Genomic DNA, 23,059 nt, shown 5'->3' on the forward strand with positions numbered 1-23,059 from the left:
GCACTAGAACTGCTGAGGCTTTTCGTATCTACATCTTCAGGAAAGAAGGTGGAAGTCTCCCTAATAAAAATGAAGGGTCCAATAGAAAAAATACCCCCATGGTGCCTCAGGGGGAAGTGGGGAGTACACTCAATAAAGAGGTAAAAACAACATCTAGGTACTTCCACTCAAAAAGAGAGAGTAAAGGGGCTATTTTTCAAAAACCGAAGAGCTTAAAAGTTACCCCCTCTCATAGATCTTACTTAAAGTCACGGGGAAGGGACCCTGAGACCAGCTCAAGACAAGCAAATCAATTTCAACTGCTCCTCCCTCCTGCCTTGACCCCATAAAACCCATGTCAACAACAGGAATGGTCTACGTTGCAGATAAAGAAAGCAGTGACAATATGATGTCGCCAGACCAGAATGGGGGGAAGTAGAGGTAGCTCAAATCCCTGTGTGCCCAAATAAATATCAATGTCTAGCTGGTGATGAAATGAACAAACAAAGTGTGGCCGTGGAAAAGATTGGGGGAGGACTGATGGAGGCAATTGAAGTGAGTCGTACTGAAGGGCCTGCGTCCCAGATGAAAGTTACAGTACGATTAGTGCAATCACTCCCTACATCGGATCTACATGCGAGCTCCTTGGAACAATTAATGAAATAACTTGTGGAGGAAGTTAGAAGCAGGTTTGCTATGTCCCAAACAAATCAGAAAGAGATTCAGGGTGTTTGTGAAGGATTAGCAGAAAAATCCGAGTCTTGGCCCTTTAGAATTTAGGCATTATAATCATTGGTGCGGAATTACAGGAAGGCGCCACAAAGGATAGAAAAGAGCAATCTGTTTTAAAATTTAAATTTAAGGAGAGCAAGATAAACTGGTAATTCTTATAAATATTGGTAGGCAAAACAACATTAGAATTCTAAATGTACATGAAGAAAGTGAGATGGGTGACACCAAAACTTTTAGAGTCAGCCTGTTGAAATCTAACAGGTTTTGGGAAGGGTCAGTTGAGGCTCTATTGCAGGATATTCAAAAGATACAAAGGGATCCTTTTAGGACAGATCCTGGCAAGACAAAACCACACAGGATTATAGTGAACTTTCTCCCATTCTCTATAAAGGACAAGCTTCTTAATACAGCACTAAAACAGGAGTTGTAACTGGCGAGGGTTTCTCCTTTAGTATCAGATCAGATATTTCTCAAGCGACCCTGAGTAGACAGTGGGAGCTTGGGAAAATGGATAAATTCAGGAGGATTGGAGGAACTGCTCAGTTAAAGTTCCTAGCCACCCTCCGAGTGATGATTAACAACAAGGGGCCAGATGTACGACCATTTCATTTTTGCTAGTCGCAAATTGCGTCAAATTGCGACTCGTAATTTGCGACTCGCTAAAATGAATGTACAACAGTGTCTCATACACTGTTTGCAATTTCCAATGGGATCACAAATTGCATGCCTCATTAATATTCATTAGGCTGTCGCAATTTGCGACCCCGTTGGGAATGGCTCGCACTCACAGGGATGGTGGCCGGCTGGGGTCAGCAAACCTCCATGTCTGTGACTGCTTTTTCAATAAATTCTGACCGTTTTTTTCTTAAAGGTAAACGGGATGCATTTAAAAAAGAAAAATTAAACTTTTCAGTTTCACTTTTTAAGTCCAGGCAGTAGTCCCTGGGACCACTACCTGCTCTTGAAAAATATTTTAGCACCCATTCACAAAGGGGAAGGGGCCCCCTTGGGACCCCTTCCCGTTTGCGAGTGGCTTACCACCCTTTTGAAAAGGGGTTAACCTGTGAGTGTGCGGTCGCAAAGCAATCATGCATAGGTGTGTGACTCGCTATTAAGAAAGGACGCCCTTGGCACGCCCCTTCCTAATAGCGACTCGCAAACCATATTTTGCAAGTCGCTAATAGGCTAACGACTCGCAAAATATGATTTGTACATGGGGCTAACCTATTTTGCAGTCACAAACATGCCAAATTCCCGTTTGCGACCCCAAAAACGGTTGTACATCTGCCCCAATATGTTTAATTTAAGGGACCCCAAATATGCCAATGCACTGCTGGAGAAACAAAAAAAGTACTAATACATTATAAAGTTTTGTAAATAAGGTTTATGTGTTTTCACCTTTCTTTTTCTCCCCCCCTGGATTAGAATCCAAGTTTCTTTTTGATTATATATAGAAGTGAGTCACACACTGGTTGTTATTTTCTTTCCATTTATTTTCTTTTCCTTTCCCCTTAGTTTCTTTATACAGGTGCTTTTTATTGAACTTCCCCCTCAATAGTACCAAAATGGATAGGTTAGCCAAGGAAAAAGGGGGTAGGGTTCTCCAGGGAAGAGGGGAAGAAGGGTGGTATTGAATGGAATGCATAGGGTGGTATGAAATTCACAGGGTGCACAGGGTGTGGAGCATAGAGGGAAAAACAAAAAAGAATTTTCAATGCCATTCATGATACAAAAAATGGGAAGTCTTTCACAGGCCAAAGGATAAAATATAATAAGTAATAATAGCATACAGACCCTGACCTGGAATATAAAGGGACTACGGGTCGGACGTAGGAGAAGAAACATCCTCCAATACTTGAAGGATGTCCCAGCCCAAATAATAATCTTACAGGAGTCACATTCCCCCAAAGCAGAATGCTTAGAGATTTGTAAAAAGCTAAGGTGGGTTGGGCAAATGTAGTGAGCAAAGCTGCCATACAAAGTGAGTTGTCATATTAACAAAAAAGCAAACAGAGATTTTGATTATGGAGTGGAAAGTGGATAAGAAGGGAAGATGGGTCATTGAAGTCTAGAAAATATTAGACAAACGCTATAATTTGGTGGGATATTATGGCCCAAAAATAGATACAGAGCCCTACAAGTTAGGGCCTCAGAGTTGATTCAATTCCAATTCCCCATCATATAGTCTGGCGACTTTAATGTAGTAATGAACTACCACTTGGACCATACAAGAAAAAAAACATGGGTGGCACATCCTTCTCTGTTCAAGCAGCCAAACTATGGAACTCTTTACCCCCCAACATAAGTTCCACCTACAACCACCTTATCTACAAAAAACTACTCAAGATTTTGCTCTTCCCCACATAAGCACCATACGCAAACAGAAATTTACAGCATATCCCTCTGTATATAAGCATTTGTTTTCACTAGAGATATGTACCTATCTTTGTGTAATGTTTTGTATAAACATGTAAAATAATTATGTTGTTAGGAGAAAAAAATAATAATAATAAATAAATAAAAATCATCTTTGGTCTACATGTATATACTTCCATTGTGCATCTATGTACCCTCCATGTACTTGGATCTGTGTGTCTGTTACTTTTCTCCTGAATAAGCATATCCAGTTCACTACCCTATTTCTCATCCTATGCCTCTATCAATATCTTTAATCACATATACTTGCTTCCTTTATGTATCTATATACTTTCAATGTACTTATGGATCTATATATTTATCACTTTCTTCTGATGTAGCATTTCCAATGCACTACCCTATTTCTCAGCCTATACTTCGCTCAATATGTCTTCTAGCCCAACCTTCTGACTCATCTCAAATTTCTTTCTATTACTCCTTCCAATGCACTACCCTATCTCTCATCCTATACATGTATCAATATATCCTCTACATCCACACTCTCATTTATCCCAAATCCCCATACCACTACTATGATCGCCAAAATAACCCTTTCTAGACTCTCTCCTACTCTACCCCCTCCTTGCATCATCTGACACCTCTTTTTATTATTCCGATCCCCTAAAACAAACCTTTCTAAACTGTATCCTCTGACTCCTCCCCTCCAAAACTCCTTTATACTCATCGAAAAGCCTCCTCCTACTGCTAAGGCCTAAAAAAAATAAAATAATCCTTCATTCTTTTATCCCTCCACTATCCTTTTCAATAAAAATTACCAGACTAACATGTTCCCTTCTCCAATTCCATATTCAACTATACTAATATACTACCCAAATAACTGAATAACATATCTACTACTCAAATTACTTCATATTTATACTATACTAATTTTCAACACTAATCCTTCATGGGTTCCGGAGTGGCATGCTACTCGCCAGAAAAGCGCTTCAACACCCATCAGGGGTAACAAGTGCTATATGAATGCAAATCTTCCTTCCCCTTTTATCCCTCCGCTATCCTTCTCACTCCAAGTAACAGACTAATATCCACCACTGAAGTTAATTCATATTTCACCATATTAATTCACCATTAATCCTTTGTAGGCTTCCTGAATAGCGTGCGTCAACAAGCTCTATATAAATACAAACCTTTGTCCTCCTCTATCCTTCTGCTATCATTCCAAATCCAAATAACTGACTAACCTATCCAGCACTTAAAATGTACTTGCATATTTCACTATACTAATTCAACACTAATCCTCTATGGGTCCCGGAGTAGCGTGCTACTCACCGAAAAAGCTCTTTGACGCCTAGTCAGGGGTAGTAAGCCCTATATGGCTGGCCCGAAGCTATGGAATGATCTCCCTATGGAACTCAAACAATGCAGAGAACACTTTTCTTTCAGGAAAAAATTAAAAACTTTTCTCTTTCAGTATTAGGTCATCTATTTAGGGACGACCGTTATATGTTTGGGTTTCCTTTGCTCTTAGATGATGCCAGAGGCGCGGAGATACTCCTTCGGGAGTCGAGTCCTAGCGCGGTATAAGTTTGCAAATAAATAAAAATAAATAAATAAATATATAAATGCAATTACAATACAATAAAATTTTAATCCTAAAAGGCAATCTTACATCAAATCTCGAATGAAACAGTTTGGAATGTGTGATGTTTAGAGAGATATGCATAAGGGTGAGCAGCAGTTCACCTTCCACAACTCTAAATATAAACATCACTCGAGAATTGATTACTTTATGATAGATAATTCCTTAAGGACGGATATCGGGAGGGTTAGACATCGTCCTGCTCATTTGTCTGACCATGCAGCAGTTGCATTAGAGATAGAGGTGGGAATGTGCAAACTAAATAGCGGATGGATATTAGATAGATCTTTACTGAGTGATCAGGATATAATAGAAACTAAAGAAAAAGACAATTGAGTTCTTCAAAATCAATATCACATCGGCATCTAAAGAGGTTGTTTGGGACAGGTATGAGGCTTTTATAAGAGTGAATATGATCAGCGTCTTTGTCTTCTGAACATTTTTAATAAACGTAAACAGGATGTTTGTGTGGTTGGTCATATTTTATCCTGATTAAATTCTGATTAAATGTTACACTTTATAATAAATTACTACCTAGTTAATCATAATCGTATAATTATTGACGACATGCTGTTTATAATGGTTGTGTTTATCTTTTTCAGAGGGATACATCAGGCATCAGATGTTTTGCTATGATTTTTTTATCCTGTCCGCCAAATCACCTGGAAATCAAAGAGATGACGACATAGATAAAGTAATAAGTGAACAAATCGTGGCACCTCTCGAAGAGAAGAAGTACCTTTGCTTCCATGGATGCAGAGACCAAATTCCTGGAGAACATTTTTTGACCACTGTGGCTAATGCAATTCGTAATATTCCGATTACCATTGTGCCTATATACAATCGTTCAAAGTTTTCAAATCTTGTGCGTTGGGTGTTAGATCCAGATTTCCAGAAGAATTTTGTGCTTATAATATTTGATGCGCCAAAAAGCGGGATCTATGCTTTTTATAACTCATTGGACTCAAGACGCCACGATCTTTTGATCACACTGATGAAAACCAGCAATAGAAGAAGGCTGGAAGTTCCACATGAAACAAGAAAAGCTCTATTTCCTGAACTACAAGACACAGGTTAGTTGAGTTCCTATACATCATTTGAGTGCACCAAGTTCCCCGATAGAACTCATCATCTTTACTCCTCAGACAAAGTGTTTGTTTCACTGGAACAAGGCATACATAACTCCTAGCTCGCACCATTTTGTGGGTGACATTCATTTCCAGCATGCCGATTGCTGCTGGATCAGCCCCTTGGCATGGGATCTGTTCTGACCTATACTGGTGTAAAACACCAGATGTGTGTTCATTGTCATCTTTAATTATGTAATAGCCGTTCTCGATGCAGTGAGTGTTCGGGGTAATTGAAGGCCATGTTTATCATTTTTTCACACAAATATATGCCACATTCCTGCTCTCTATTTGCGCTGGTGCACTGTTGGCTGCCTACTGCCAACGCAGGCTCACTTTGCATCATGGCATTACAGGTAAAATTGTTTTTGTGCAGTAAGGGACATATTCCCACATAAATACAATCCTTTGAGGCTTTTTCCTCTTTCTACGTGTGCTCCATTTTGCAGTACACATAGAAAGAGGAAAAAACCAAGAGAAATAAGGCTATTTCCCTTCATTATGAGTCCCCTAGGAAGATGTCGCATTTTGATGCATTCCCAGGTGTACCACTCATGGTAAATCTGGGAATGTGCCAAAATCAATGGGTGGATGCATGAGAAAACCCATGCTCCACCCATGGAACGCCTCCCTGGGGCAGGGTAAAGCAAGGTAGCGAATTGCGCTGCCTTGCTTTACTCCAGATTTACCAATCACTCCAGGGCCATGCAATTATGTTACAAACGCAGAGAGAATTAGTAAAGTATCCCAAAAGTCCCTTTGAAGCCTACGAAGGAGATAATCAAAATCCCTATTGTTATTGCGGTAACCTCGGCATGCGGCTGAGAGGGCCTTTGTCGACATCGCTAAGTTAGCATGGCTAGTGCCGCCATGATGCTGCTTTTGCACACGTTACTAAATAGTTTTATTTTTGCAAGATTCTGTTTATGCCTTTCACATGAGAACTGTCTGTTGTGTTCGTTCTTTGCCATTTCCTGGAGTTTAGTCTGAACACTGTGAGCAAGGTCGATAGACAAAGCCCCTTGTTATTCTGTTCTGGTCAGGCCTTAGCACCTAGACAAAACATACGATTGCCGCTGTGGCTGGAGACTCATTTTTTGATATTACAGGGATCCAGGTTTTAAGGGAACTGACCCGTGGAGAGGGACCTTTCCAGGGAGAAGAGCAACACCCAGCCTCAATGTAGAATTGTCAGGTATGGAGTCTGCTAACAAAACCCAGAGAACATCTATTATATAATAATACTTATACTATCCAAGGGAAGGGACTTTAGACACTATAGTTGTTTTCTCCATTGTCTTTATCCGATGACATCTCCCTTCATAATGTTTGGACTGGTTGGGATGCTAACAGTTTTACTGGTATGCATTTTCCTGCTTGTTGTGGCACGTATACTACATGTTAGAGCACGTTATTTAAAATAAACATTTTAATCTATATACGTGTCTCAGTCAGATCTTATTATGGACAGGTGCAAGAGTGTGAGTGAAAAGGTGAGGCTTGTCACCACGATTCCTTAGAGATCAGGGAGTGTTGTGTTCTGGGTTGTCTAATCATTGGCTTGCCTGTATTTGAATAGGAGAGCGAATGAGACACTATAGCTAGTCGGTCCTGGGCTCGTGGGTACTAAGGCGGTAGGAAGGCATAGCCCTTATACACTGAGGTCCCATATTCCTGTGTATAGTTCTGTGTATATAACAGGTAATGGTGTTCAGATTTTCTTCAGCATCTTTAAAATTGGGGAAAACAGTTTGAAGAAGAAACATTGTTGATTTGGATTCAAAGTGTCAATTGGCAAAACAATGACCTGGAATGGAATGGAATGGAAGGAGGATTTATAAAGCGCGATGGCTACCCAGGGGCATCCCAGCGCTGCAAAAAGATTGGGTTGGGCAGGAGGGGCTGGATTATGTAGGGCTGAGAGAAGATTTAGACCGAGGTTTTGCTGAAAAGCCAGGTTTTAAGATGTTTTCAGAAGGTGAGTAGATTGGATTCTGGACTGATTAGGAGGGGGAGAGAATTCCAGATCTTGGCTAAATTATAAGAAAGCGAGCGGCCTCCGAATCTAGCTCTTCTGATGCGTGGTACTGAGATGAGGTGGGAGGTCACGGATCTGAGTGGGCGCGATGGATGATAGGCTTTCACCAGAGGGCCGTTGATGAAGGGGCCTGTTTCCCAGTAAGAGCGATGTGCAATGCACATGCTCTTGAATTCGATTCTGGCTCTCACCGGGAGCCAGTGGAGCTCCCTCAATCCGGATTTAACTGAGGTTCGACGGGGGATATCCAGAAGGGTTCTTGCCGCGCAGTTTTCAATAATTTGAAGTTTGTTGAGTGTGGACTGTGGGACCCCCATATATAGGGCGTTGCCACAGTCGAGACGGGAGAGGATTAGTCCTTGGACTATGATCCGTCTTGAGTGGAACGGGAGGAGAGGGAGGATCTTGCGAAGTAGTCTCAATAGCCCGAAGCAAGTGGCGGCAAGCTTGGTTGCTTGGTGGTTGAAGGTGAGGGTTTGGTCGAGCCAGATACCAAGGCTCTTGATTTGCTCCTTGGGTTGCGGGGGGTTTCCTAAACAGTGGGGCAAGATGGGGTCAATGGATTTCATGATGTCATTTCCAAGGAGCATTACCTCCGTTTTGTCCCCGTTAAGTTTCAAACAAGAGCCTGACATCCAGGCAGCGACAGCTTCCAAGCATTTGTATAAACTGTGGTGGGAATTGAGGGGAGGGTCAAGTGCTACCACTAGCTGTGTGTCGTCCGCATAGGTGACAATTTTCACGACGAAGGGGCGGACGACATCAACTAGAGGACTAAGATAAACATTAAAAAGGGTAGGGCTCAGGGAGGAGCCCTGAGGCACCCCACAATTCAGAGGTTTACTGGAAGAAGAGAAATTCCTCTCAAATACTTGGAAGGATCTGTCCGTGAGAAAGGACCTCATCCAAGTGAGTGCTGTCCCTGACACTCCTATCTTATCAAGGCGGTGGAGTAAGGTGTTATGATTAACAGTGTCAAAGGCGGCACTTAGGTCGAGTAGGACGATGGCCGTAGACCCGCCACCATCCAAGATCCTTCTTGCCTCCTCCGTCACTGCAATCAGTGCAGTCTCTGTTCCATGACGGGGCCTAAAGCCCGTCTGGGAGGAGTCCAGTATGTTGTTAGCTTCCAGGAAGTCGGTGAGGACAGAGTTAACATGCTTCTCAAGGAGTTTGCTGAGCCATGGTAGGAGGGAGATGGGTCGGTAGTTAGAGGGGTTGGATTGATCGAGGCTGTTTTTTTTTAATAAGGCTTTGACCATTGCTCTTTTCCATAGGGTCGGGACGGTACCAGTATGGAGGGAGGAGTTGAGTAGGTCTTGGATGGTAGGTGAGATCTGACGGGTTATCTGGGTGAGAACCCTAGGGGGAGCTGGGTCGACGGGTGATCCAGATATGACCTGTCCCATGAGTTTTTCTAGGTTAATTAGGTCAAGTGGAGGGAAGCTTTTGAGAACAATAGAAGGGATTGTCGGGGGGCCTATGTTGGGAGAGTCTGTGGGCGGGTCTGTGGGCGAGGTGGCGGAGTGGGGAAAAGAGGAGTTGATGACTTCTATTTTTGGTGAAAGAACTCCGCTATTTCCTCACAGTGGGTCTGAGTGTTGTTATGATCCTTTGTGGTCTCGGGAAGTTGCAGAAGGGATTTGACTATCCGGTAAATCTCCTTAGGTTTAGACGCTGCCTTCTCGATTGTTTGTTCATAGTATTTGGCCTGCGCTAGTTGAATGTCTGCTTTGTAGTTTTTAATAGCTGTTCTATAGCTCGCTTTGTCTGCTGGTAGGTAATCGAGGCGCCATTTCCTCTCGATTCGTTTGCAGGCACGCTTGGCTTCCCGTAGATCAGTCGTGTACCATGGGGCTGTCGGATTGCCCCGCTTGGGGTGGGTACTTTTTAGTGGGAGTACTAGATCTAAGGTGCTGGTGATCCATCTGTTATAATTCTCGTTACCTTGTATAGGATTGAGTGGGTTAGTGGGTTTTGGTGCGTTGTAGAAGGTCCTGCCACTCAGGTAAAGGGATTTTTGACCAGTTGCGTGATTGTTGAGTCGCCGGGGATTTGGGGGGAAAGCAGTGGGGCAGGGTCCAAGTGAAGGGAATAAGAAAGTGATCGGACCAGGGAAGGGGGGAAGGGTTTCCAACGTGAAGGTCTTGGCAGTTACTGAAGATAGGGTCTAAAAGATGTCCTTTTAAATGAGTGGAGCCACGAACATGTTGATGTAGTTCGAGGGCATTTAAGCTGGAGGATAGTTCTCTGGCGATGGGGTCGTTCAGGTCATCCAGATGGATGTTAAGGTTACCCAAGATAGTGAAATTGGCAGAACTGAGTGCAAGGTTTGCAGCTATCGAGGCAAGATCGGAAAGAAACTGACCTTGTGACCCTGGTGGGTGGTATATAAGCATACCAGAAAAGGTATGCGTGGGGCTGAGTTTTATAAAAAACGGAAGACATTCACTGTCTGTAAAATTTACGGGGGTGCTGGTGACTACTTATTCTGCTTTGTGAATGACTGCTAAGCCACCGCCAATGCCTTTTTTACGATCAAGGCGGAGTATTTGCTATCCAGGTGGAAGTGCTTGTACCAAGTCAGGTTCAGAGTGTTCCTGTAGCCATGTCTCTGTGACGAAGAGAATATCTGGGCTTATCTCCTCTAACATTAGGGAGATTTCCATGGAGTGTTTGGGGAGTGAGCGGCAATTAAGCAGCAGCATAGAGAATGATATGGGTTTCTTTTCAGCGTGGGGTAGAAATTGAAATCCACACTGGTTACAGGCGGAGTGTTTTACCGGAAGGGTCCCATGCGTGTAGGCAGGATGACCCAGCTGTCTGGTTTAATTGACGCAGGGATAGCGAGTTGTAGGAGATGGTCTGGCATGCAGGCTGAGCAGAGGGGGTGGCCTCTGGCCCCGGTCGGTCGCGGACGGGCGCAGACAGGCTTACCTTTGGTGCGCCTTCGGCGCGCAAACGTCGCGCCCGCTGCGCTCGTCCGCTGCGCGTCCGGAATATGCACATGATTTATACTGTTCCGCGGTGGGGACCGTGGGGGCGTGTCCTCCAAAGGGGGCGTGGCCTCCGGTCTTGGCGAAATGGCGCCAAGGAGTGTTTGGGATTAAGGTGCCGCTTCAGTGCTAACTCCGCTGCCTCGGCCAACTCGTTCCCAGAAGAGTGAGTGCTTAAAAACACAGAAATTAAGTGACAGTAATAATTTTTTTTTAAATGTAGCTCGCTCCTGGCTTCCGCCTCAAGAGCACAACACAATGCTTTACCAGGCGCCCTAAATCGGCGTCTTTAAGTAGGGGTCGGTTGTGGGCGTGGCCTCCAAAGGGGGCATGGCCTCCGGTCTTGGCGAAATGGCGCCAAGGAGTGTTTGGGATTAAGGTGCCGCTTCAGCGCTAACTCCGCTGCATCGGACAACTCGTTCCCAGAAGGGTGAGTGCTTAAAAACACAGAAATTAAGTGACAGTAATAATTTTTTTTTAAATGTAGCTCGCTCCCGGCTTCCGCCTCAAGAGCACAACACAATGCTTTACCAGGCGCCCTAAATCGGCGTCTTTAAGTAGTGGTCGGCTGTGGGCGTGGCCTCCAAAGGGGGCGTGGCCTCCGGTCTCAGCGAATTGGCACCAAGGAGTGTTTGGGATTAAGGTGCCGCTTCAGCGCTAACTCCGCTGCCTCGGACAACTCGTTACCAGAAGGGTGAGTGCTTAAAAACACAGAAATTAAGTGACAGTAATAATTTTTTTTAAATGTAGCTCGCTCCCGGCTTCCGCCTCAAGAGCACAACACAATGCTTTACCAGGCGCCCTAAATCGGCGTCTTTAAGTAGTGGTCGGCTGTGGGCGTGGCCTCCAAAGGGGGCGTGGCCTCCGGTCTTGGTGAAATGGCGCCAAGGAGTGTTTGGGATTAAGGTGCCGCTTCAGCGCTAACTCCGCTGCCTCGGACAACTCGTTCCCAGAAGGGTGAGTGCTTAAAAACACAGAAATTAAGTGACAGTAATAATTTTTTTTTTAAATGTAGCTCGCTCCCGGCTTCCGCCTCAAGAGCACAACACAATGCTTTACCAGGCGCCCTAAATCGGCGTCTTTAAGTAGTGGTCGGCTGTGGGCGTGGCCTCCAAAGGGGGAGTGGCCTCCGGTCTTGGCGAAATGGCGCCAAGGAGTGTTTGGGATTAAGGTGCCGCTTCAGCGCTAACTCCGCTGCATCGGACAACTCGTTCCCAGAAGGGTGAGTGCTTAAAAACACAGAAATTAAGTGACAGTAATAATTTTTTTTAAAATGTAGCTCGCTCCCGGCTTCCGCCTCAAGAGCACAACACAATGCTTTACCAGGCGCCCTAAATTGGCGTCTTTAAGTAGGGGTCGGTTGTGGGCGTGGCCTCCAAAGGGGGCGTGGCCTCCGGTCTTGGCGAAATGGCGCCAAGGAGCGTTTGGGATTAAGGTGCCGCTTCAGCGCTAACTCCGCTGCATCGGACAACTCGTTCCCAGAAGGGTGAGTGCTTAAAAACACAGAAATTAAGTGACAGTAATAATTTTTCTTAAATGTAGCTCGCTCCCGGCTTCCGCCTCAAGAGCACAACACAATGCTTTACCAGGCGCCCTAAATCGGCGTCTTTAAGTAGTGGTCGGCTGTGGGCGTGGCCTCCAAAGGGGGCGTGGCCTCCGGTCTTGGTGAAATGGCGCCAAGGAGTGTTTGGGATTAAGGTGCCGCTTCAGCGCTAACTCCGCTGCCTCGGAAAACTCGTTCCCAGAAGGGTGAGTGCTTAAAAACACAGAAATTAAGTGACAGTAATAATTTTTTTTAAATTGTAGCTCGCTCCCGGCTTCCGCCTCAAGAGCACAACACAATGCTTTACCAGGCGCCCTAAATCGGCGTCTTTAAGTAGTGGTCGGCTGTGGGCGTGGCCTCCAAAGGGGGCGTGGCCTCCGGTCTTGGCGAAATGGCGCCAAGGAGTGTTTGGGATTAAGGTGCCGCTTCAGCGCTAACTCCGCTGCCTCGGACAACTCGTTCCCAGAAGAGTGAGTGCTTAAAAACACAGAAATTAAGTGACAGTAATAATTTTTTTTAAAATGTAGCTCGCTCCTGGCTTCCGCCTCAAGAGCACAACACAATGCTTTACCAGGCGCCCTAAATCGGCGTCTTTAAGTAGTGGTCGGCTGTGGGCGTGGCCTCCAAAGGGGGCGTGGCCTCCGGTCTTGGCGAAATGGCGCCAAGGAGTGTTTGGGATTAAGGTGCCGCTTCAGCGCTAACTCCGCTGCCTCGGACAACTCGTTCCCAGAAGGGTGAGTGCTTAAAAACAAAGAAATTAAGTGACAGTAATAATTTTTTTTAAAATGTAGCTCGCTCCCGGCTTCCGCCTCAAGAGCACAACACAATGCTTTACCAGGCGCTCTAAATCGGCGTCTTTAAGTAGTGGTCGGCTGTGGGCGTGGCCTCCAAAGGGGGCGTGGCCTCCGGTCTTGGCAAAATGGCACCAAGGAGTGTTTGGGATTAAGGTGCCGCTTCAGCGCTAACTCCGCTGCCTCGGACAACTCGTTCCCAGAAGGGTGAGTGCTTAAAAACACAGAAATTAAGTGACAGTAATAATTTTTTTTAAAATGTAGCTCGCTCCCGGCTCCTGCCTCAAGAGCACAACACAATGCTTTACCAGGCGCCCTGAATCGGCGTCTTTAAGTAGTGGTCGGCTGTGGGCGTGGCCTCCAAAGGGGGCGTGGCCTCCGGTCTTGGTGAAATGGCGCGTAGGAGTGTTTGGGATTAAGGTGCCGCTTCAGCGCTAACTCCGCTGCCTCGGACAACTCGTTCCCAGAAGGGTGAGTGCTTAAAAACACAGAAATTAAGTGACAGTAATAATTTTTTTTTTAAATGTAGCTCGCTCCCGGCTTCCGCCTCAAGAGCACAACACAATGCTTTACCAGGCGCCCTAAATCGGCGTCTTTAAGTAGTGGTCGGCTGTGGGCGTGGCCTCCAAAGGGGGCGTGGCCTCCGGTCTTGGCGAAATGGCGCCAAGGAGTGTTTGGGATTAAGGTGCCGCTTCAGCGCTAACTCCGCTGCCTCCAACAACTCGTTCCCAGAAGGGTGAGTGATTAAAAACACAGAAATTAAGTGACAGTAATAATTTTTTTTAAATGTAGCTCGCTCCCGGCTTCCGCCTCAGGAGCACAACACAATGCTTTACCAGGCGCCCTAAATCAGCGTCTTTAATTAGTGGTCGGCTGTGGGCGTGGCCTCCAAAGGGGGCGTGGCCTTCGGTCTTGGCGAAATGGCGCCAAGGAGTGTTTGGGATTAAGGTGCCGCTTCAGCGCTAAGTCAGCTGCATCGGACAACTCGTTCCCAGAAGGGTGAGTGCTTAAAAACACAGAAATTAAGTGACAGTAATAATTTTTTTAAAAATGTAGCTCGCTCCCGGCTTCCGCCTCAAGAGCACAACACAATGCTTTACCAGGCGCCCTAAATTGGCGTCTTTAAGTAGGGGTCGGTTGTGGGCGTGGCCTCCAAAGGGGGCATGGCCTCCGGTCTTGGCGAAATGGCGCCAAGGAGTGTTTGGGATTAAGGTGCCGCTTCAGCGCTAACTCCGCTGCATCGGACAACTCGTTCCCAGAAGGGTGAGTGCTTAAAAACACAGAAATTAAGTGACAGTAATAATTTTTTTTTAAATGTAGCTCGCTCCCGGCTTCCGCCTCAAGAGCACAACACAATGCTTTACCAGGCGCCCTAAATCGGCGTCTTTAAGTAGTGGTCGGCTGTGGGCGTGGCCTCCAAAGGGGGCGTGGCCTCCGGTCTCAGCGAATTGGCACCAAGGAGTGTTTGGGATTAAGGTGCCGCTTCAGCGCTAACTCCGCTGCCTCGGACAACTCGTTACCAGAAGGGTGAGTGCTTAAAAACACAGAAATTAAGTGACAGTAATAATTTTTTTTAAATGTAGCTCGCTCCCGGCTTCCGCCTCAAGAGCACAACACAATGCTTTACCAGGCGCCCTAAATCGGCGTCTTTAAGTAGTGGTCGGCTGTGGGCGTGGCCTCCAAAGGGGGCGTGGCCTCCGGTCTTGGTGAAATGGCGCCAAGGAGTGTTTGGGATTAAGGTGCCGCTTCAGCGCTAACTCCGCTGCCTCGGACAACTCGTTCCCAGAAGGGTGAGTGCTTAAAAACACAGAAATTAAGTGACAGTAATAATTTTTTTTTTAAATGTAGCTCGCTCCCGGCTTCCGCCTCAAGAGCACAACACAATGCTTTACCAGGCGCCCTAAATCGGCGTCTTTAAGTAGTGGTCGGCTGTGGGCGTGGCCTCCAAAGGGGGAGTGGCCTCCGGTCTTGGCGAAATGGCGCCAAGGAGTGTTTGGGATTAAGGTGCCGCTTCAGCGCTAACTCCGCTGCATCGGACAACTCGTTCCCAGAAGGGTGAGTGCTTAAAAACACAGAAATTAAGTGACAGTAATAATTTTTTTAAAAATGTAGCTCGCTCCCGGCTTCCGCCTCAAGAGCACAACACAATGCTTTACCAGGCGCCCTAAATTGGCGTCTTTAAGTAGGGGTCGGTTGTGGGCGTGGCCTCCAAAGGGGGCGTGGCCTCCGGTCTTGGCGAAATGGCGCCAAGGAGCGTTTGGGATTAAGGTGCCGCTTCAGCGCTAACTCCGCTGCATCGGACAACTCGTTCCCAGAAGGGTGAGTGCTTAAAAACACAGAAATTAAGTGACAGTAATAATTTTTTTTAAATGTAGCTCGCTCCCGGCTTCCGCCTCAAGAGCACAACACAATGCTTTACCAGGCGCCCTAAATCGGCGTCTTTAAGTAGTGGTCGGCTGTGGGCGTGGCCTCCAAAGGGGGCGTGGCCTCCGGTCTTGGTGAAATGGCGCCAAGGAGTGTTTGGGATTAAGGTGCCGCTTCAGCGCTAACTCCGCTGCCTCGGAAAACTCGTTCCCAGAAGGGTGAGTGCTTAAAAACACAGAAATTAAGTGACAGTAATAATTTTTTTTAAATTGTAGCTCGCTCCCGGCTTCCGCCTCAAGAGCACAACACAATGCTTTACCAGGCGCCCTAAATCGGCGTCTTTAAGTAGTGGTCGGCTGTGGGCGTGGCCTCCAAAGGGGGCGTGGCCTCCGGTCTTGGCGAAATGGCGCCAAGGAGTGTTTGGGATTAAGGTGCCGCTTCAGCGCTAACTCCGCTGCCTCGGACAACTCGTTCCCAGAAGGGTGAGTGCTTAAAAACACAGAAATTAAGTGACAGTAATAATTTTTTTTAAATGTAGCTCGCTCCCGGCTTCCGCCTCAAGAGCACAACACAATGCTTTACCAGGCGCCCTAAACCGGCGTCTTTAAGTAGTGGTCGGCTGTGGGCATGGCCTCCAAAGGGGGCGTGGCCTCCAGTCTTGGCGAAATGGCGCCAAGGAGTGTTTGGGATTAAGGTGCCGCTTCAGCTCTAACTCCGCTGCCTCGGACAACTCGTTCCCAGAAGGGTGAGTGCTTAAAAACACAGAAATTAAGTGACAGTAATCATTTTTTTTAAATGTAGCTCGCTCCCAGCTTCCGCCTCAAGAGCACAACACAATGCTTTTAACTGAAGGAAATGGGCTAGGAGGGAGCCAAAATCTAGGAGCCACAAGGTGTCAGACCACACATCATAGAAGCCACCTAGATAAAAAATCTCATTGATTCTGTGATAAGTTTTAAAGCATTATCTCTCATTTATAGGGCTAGTGCTCAGAGACAATTTTTTCTAAATTATCTTTTATCTTACTTGATGGATCGTCCAAGCAAATGATCAGTTGTGTGTCATCCACATAGGCCATGAAGTTAAAGCTATAATAACTAATCTGACGGGTTGAATAGGAACCTTCTGTATTAAACAAGGACATAGGGCCAGATGTAGGAGCCCTAATACCGGTCGGAAACAGCCGATTTCGGCCGTTTCCGACCGGTATTAGGGTTTTCAGATGTAGGGGGCTTAAAATTACAGAATCAGTATATTTACCGATACGGTAAATTACCGAATTGGTAAATATACCGATTCTGTAATTACAAATGTAGGTGGCACACTTTACAGTGCCACAGGCCCTTAAGAGTTGGTATTTTATCACACAATCCTATTGTGTGGTAAAATACCGAATTCAGGTGTGCATGCACACCTGTGCAATGTGACACACAGACATGCCCTTAGGGCATGTATGTGTGCCACATGTCACACAAGCCTGTACTTGGGGTGCTAGAGGGTGTCAAAGTGACACCCCCTGCACCCTTGCAGGATTCGGTATTTACCGATTCTGTAAATACAGAATCGGTATTTACCATTGATTCCTATGGGCTTCAAAGCCCATAGGAATCAATGGGAAATACCGATTCTGTATTTACAGAATCGGTAAATACCGATTTTTACAGATTAGGAAATTCAGATTTTGAAATTACCTACATCTGCCCCCTTCCCATTTACAGACTCTTAAATACCGAATCGGTAAAATTCGGTATTTAAGAGTCTGTAAATGGAAATTACCTACATCTAGCCCTTAGAGAGGAATCTTGCTATACTTTGTGTTGCACTGGCATATATAGGATAATGAGAGGAACCTTTACAAGTTACGTTACGTCCACTAGATAAGAAGGGGGGTTTGGGGGGCAGCTGAAACCAGTGAGGTCTGCCCCCTGGGCAGTTTGTGAGGGGGTGGGGCAAGCCGAATAGCGGCCATTTTGTGGGATTTTGGGCTACATTGGGAATAGCCCAATTGTGGCCCAATTTCTGAGATAGCCCAAAGGTTTAGGGGCCGGTTTCGCGCCTCCCCAGTCACCATTTTAGGTTTGGTGACCCGGTGGCTGGGAGCGCTGTTAGGTTTCCAGCGTCTTTCATCTCAATCTTATCAAGTTGAGTTAGTCAGATGTTGTGGGAAATGCTATCGAAGGCAAATAAGCAGTCAAGAAAGATCAATGGTCAATGTTGTTCTTCTGCATTGTCAAGCAGCCACCGCAGATCAGCCATGACTACTACCAAGGCTAATTCCAAGCTAGTTGGTGGCCTAGACTGCAACTGAGCTGAATCAAAGATCGAGGTTTGTTCCAAAAATATGAAATGACTTTGTTATTGTGGTTTTGAAGAATTTTCATAGCGACTGGTGATACTGAATTTGATCGGTAATTGTTAGAGGCCTTTGGTTAGCAGAGGGCTTGTCCGTGCATGAGAAACTGCTTCAAAGGGTGGTAATTGCTGAACGTATCTAACCAGCACTTCATGAAAATCCGAAGCTGAGCAGCTTCATAGGGGGACCTTGATTTAACAGATTGAGTTAATGTTTAAAGCTACAGTTAATGCACATGGGGAAGTGGACCGGGCCCATAGAAGAGAGAGGGCCTCTGTACTCCAATTATGATTGTATCTGGCTTCTCATCTTCATTAAAGTGTCTTGTCGAATACTCATGAATGCAGGGAAGTGTGAATCAAGAACAACGATGGCTGGAAAGTTGATTATATCATGGTACTTTTCTCTGAGTAAAATGTATTCACCTAACTCATCATCCTTAAGAATGGCAAGAGAACTGCCTTTGTGATGTAGAAAGGCATTAACAATTTTTAAAAGTGCCTTTGTTGGATTAGGAGGTGAAGAAATTGGCTGAAAAAAGGCAACTCTGGTTATTAAATGGTTTTTTTGCAATTATGCAAGAGAGTGCAGTTCATTTGCTTCTTCCCCCCCCCCCCCAGTGTTGTCCTTTTTCCAGCTTTGCTCAGTTGTATTTTTTTAATCTGCCTCAGACCACCATGGCTAACATGACAAACTATGCAATTAAATCCAGTGCACACTACTCTCACTAAATAGTGTAGTTTGAGCACTGGTGTGACCTGCTATGCCTGTGCTGGATGGGCTGCATGTTCAAGTGTTTTGATGATGGAGCAAGCGAAGACCCTGCCTTAGAAAACTCAGTCGTTTCCTAACTGTAAGGGGATTTTTTACTTACTTTTAATGCAGTGCAGCAAAGCAACTTGCTGTGCTGCATTGCATACAAGAGAGACAGTAGACATGTGCTATTTTTACAAGGACATCGTGCATTTATGCTGTCTCCAGTGATGGTGCACTGTGTGCTGCCTTGCCAATGCAAGCATTTTTACCCCATGGTGCAAGGGTGCCTGTGTGATTGGCAGGATTGTTATTGTGCAGGAAGGTACACCATATCTATGAATATATCCTGAAAGTGATGGAGAGCAGCATCAAGTAAATATTCATCTCCTAAGAGTTTGGAAGCTCTGCCTTTTCACACAAGGCCATCCTCAATTTTGAATTCATATCTCTAAAATTTGACAGTCTATTGATGATTTAATTTTGGTAATTTATTATTGGTTGCTATTGTTTGTTTGTTATTGCTATTATTATTTATTTGTTGTGTGTTAATATGGTTTTGGCACTGTAAAGGCCATTTACAAGAATGTTCGCGGAAGGTGATCAGTAAGAGTGGGTAGGGCACAGATGGTAGTAGGAGGTGGATGGGAAAGGACTTGTGGAATGCGATGTTCTCACAGGCCAATGGATGTGTGACATAAGAGAATCTTTAACCCTCCACTGAAAATCATAACATCTGGTTATATTCTAAAACTTGAGAACATGCCAGAATTTCTCGAGGGATGGGGGACCAAGATACTACCCTCAGAGAGAGAGAGAGAGAGAGCACTGTAAGACTGAGGATTTGAAGTAGAAAATGTCGTGAGATAATTGTCCACCCTGCCTCACAGGCGCACATTTAAAAAAGCTTCTGGGTGGGGCACGTGTGTGATGCAACGCCATTTAGCACTGTTTTTACACTCTTTCACAATAGTAAACAAATTGACACTATATTTTGCATTTCTTTGCATGAGTGCCTGGTCAGAACTTTCGTAAATATGGAACCCAAGTCTCCTTTATCTATCTCTATTTTTAAGTCAATTTTGCTCCATATAAACTTCAACTATGGCTACTGGTCTGTTTGTCTCTTAGGTATCACTCCTAAGGTTCCACAGTTCTGTTTGCTACCACATACAAAGGTGATATCCATATGATAGTTACAAATATAGGCAATATTATTCTCCTTGTTTCATTCAACTCTTTCAGAGTATAAAAAGAACTGGGGCAAGTGCGAGTCAGTACCAATGTCCCTTTTGACAGCCCGCACCATTGTGACAGGATTGCCTATAAGATGGGAGATTCAAAAATTAAATACTTGGCAATCATGCTAAATAAAGGACTGTCTGGTACGGCTGAAGATAATATCAAACCTTTGATAGTCAAGACTCAGCATGATTTTGAAAAATGGCCCCAAATGAATCTAACATTGTGGGGGAGGGTGCAAGCCATTATAATGGTGGTTGCTCCACACTACAGTTATATGCTAGGTAGGTAACTCCTTATTATCAGTAGGAAGATGATAGTTCAGGTGAATGCAGGCAAATACACACAGTCATAGTCATAGTCATAGTCATAGTCATAGGCTCTTTTATAGCGCACGTTTCACCAAAAAGGTCTCAAGGCGCTTGGCAGGAAGAGACGACAACCACAAATGAGAGGGGGGTGACAGGAAATTAATTGGGGAAAAAGCCAAGTTTTCAGGCCCCTGCGAAAGGCCAAATGATTGGATAGGGACGACAGATGGGGAGGCAGCTTGTTCCAGAGTAGGGGGGCTATATAGGAAAAAGCCCGACATCCATTTCGCGAGGTCCTGGCCCGCGGCTGGACCAGGAGGGATTTGGAACAGGATCTTAGAACTCTGGAGGGTTTGTACCAGACCAGTTTCTCCGCTAAGTAGGAGGGTCCTACGCTGTGGAGAAGTTTATGGACGATACTAAGTATCTTAAATTGACTTCTTTGGTGCACAGGCAGCCAGTGTAGCTCCTTGAGACTAGGCAGGGAGGGTGACCTGGGGGACAACCCTAGCACCAAACGTGCAGCGGCATTCTGGAGAGTTTGCAGCTTAGTCAACAGACACTCATTAATTGTGGCGAACAGGGCATTACCATATTCTAAACGGCTGATAATGAGCCCTTGAATCAGGGGTTCCTAGATTCAAGAGGGAGCCATTTAAATATTTTCAGCAGTTTATGTAGGATTCCATAGCAGATGCCTGATACTTGGTTGACATGGGCTTTCATTGAGAGGGTGCATTCAATCATAATTCCCAGGTCACAAACCACATCTTTGGGCTCGGGGCAGAGTCCAAGTTCTTGGGGCCACCAGTCTTGTGACAAGATCGTCTTTGCTTTGCCAAACAGCATAATTTCTGTTTTGCTGTAATTAAGTTGGAGTTTGTTTCCATTCATCCATTCACTAATCATGACCATACACTTTTGGAATCTGGTACGGGTATCAAGAACATCTAAGCTACAGGTGATCAGCACCTGAGTATCGTCCGCGTAGGACACTGTGGAGAAGCCGTGGGATTTTATAATGTTGGCCAGAGGGGTGACATACAGATTGAATAACAAGGGACTAAGGATAGATCCCTGTGGAACCCCTACAGAGAGGGGGGTCTTGCTGGATTCCAAGGTGTTAACCCTTATATATGTGTGCCGGTCCGCGAGGTAACTCTCGAACCAGGCAAGGGCTTTGCCTCTGACACCAATCTCCCACAAACGTTGGTGAAGAATGCTGTGGGAAATGGTGTCAAAGGCTGCCGAAAGATCTAATAGGATAAGGATGGCAGACTCGCCTCTGTCTAAGGTTAAACGGATATTGTCCACAACCTCCAACACTGCAGTTTCCATCCCATGGGCAGCACGGAACCCTGACTGCGAGAGGTCTAGCAGCGCATGGGCTTCAATAAAGGTTGAAACGCGCTTGTTAACGAGGTGTTCCAGTACTTTTCCGAAGTAGGGCAATAGCGAAATTGGCCTGTAGTTAGACATAACAGTGGGATCACTAGTGGGTTTTTTAAGAATGGGTTTAACCTGTGCCACCTTCCAGCAACTGGGGATTGATGACAGATCAAACGAGGTGTTGAAAATGTTGGTGAGAGAGCTGGCCAGAAGCGGGAATAACATACTACACTTGCGCGGGGCCAAAGAGTCTGTGGGGGAGCCCGATTTCACCTTCCCGAGGGCTTCTAACACTTCGGCTGACGTGGTGGGCTTAAATTCCAAAAAAGAAGGGCACACAGTATGAACTAGGGACGCCTCTCCGACTTGGATGACACCTGGTCTTGAGGAAACAAACGTGGAATATCTATTTATTTATTTATTTATTAAAACATTTATAAAGCGCGAACGAAGGCCCATGGGCATCTCGGCGCTAAGAATCTCTGCGTGTTTAACCAGCAAGGGGAGCTAGAGTTTATTGATTAAAAAGCCAGGTCTTGAGTTGCTTGCGAAAAGACCAAAGTGAGGTACTCGTTTTGATCGAGTATGGCAAGGTATTCCAGAGTTTAGGTGCGGCTACAAGGAATCTTCTATCTCCCCATGAGACAGATTTGGTGCGGGGTACCACCAATTCGTGTGAGCTGGATGAGCGTAATGTTCTGGAGGGACTGTAAGGGATGAGATTTTGAGGAAAAAAGGCGGGTCCGACATTATGTAAAGCCTTATACACTAAGCAGAGGGACTTGAACTTAATTCTATTTCTGACAGGCAGCCAGTGCAACTGTCTTATAGTTTCTGATGCAGATTGGTGTTTAGGGATTCGTCCAAGGAGCCTGGCGGCTGCATTTTGGATAATTTGCATTTTTTGTAACACTCTTTCTTGGGCACCTAAAAACAGAGCATTACAGTAGTCTAATGTAGACAAAACCAGGGAGGTCACCAAGGTTTTTCCGGCATTCTCCGGTAGAAATGTCAAGATTTTTTTTATGAGCCGTAATTTATGGAAGGCCGAAGAGGAGATCTGGTTTGCGTGAGGTAGAAAATTGAGGCGATTGTCAAACATGACTCCCAGATTCCTAGCCTTACTAACCGGAACCGGGGGCTGGCCCATAGATAACGGCCACCAGAGGGAGGACCATTCCGGGGTCAAGTTGCCGAAAATAACCACTTCCGATTTGTCGGAGTTTAATTTCAGGCAATTGGAGGCCATCCAATTCCCTATTGCCAGCATGCCCTGATTAAAATTGTTGGCAATTTTGTGCCCATCATTCCTGACGGCAAGGACCAGCTGGGTGTCATCTGCATAGGATGTAAGGCTCATCCCATGTGCCCGAATGACTTTGGCAAGGTCCGACACATAAATGTTAAATAGTGTCGGACTGGGGGA

At 45.5% G+C, this 23,059-nt stretch overlaps 1 protein-coding gene across 2 annotated transcripts in view; it reads left to right on the forward strand.

The window, feature by feature from the left end:
- LOC144754857 (uncharacterized) overlaps nt 1-23,059 on the forward strand; it is a 1,464,081-nt gene that overhangs the window by 208,381 nt on the left and 1,232,641 nt on the right. For both annotated transcript variants that reach the window (XM_078643119.1, XM_078643120.1), the window contains exon 3: nt 5,329-5,799. In XM_078643119.1, coding sequence (XP_078499245.1) covers nt 5,329-5,799 — 471 coding nt within the window. The remainder of the gene's footprint in view (nt 1-5,328; nt 5,800-23,059) is intronic.

Source organism: Lissotriton helveticus, chromosome 5_1 (genome assembly GCF_964261635.1).
Source record: "Lissotriton helveticus chromosome 5_1, aLisHel1.1, whole genome shotgun sequence".
In the NCBI taxonomy this organism is placed as follows: domain Eukaryota; kingdom Metazoa; phylum Chordata; class Amphibia; order Caudata; family Salamandridae; genus Lissotriton; species Lissotriton helveticus.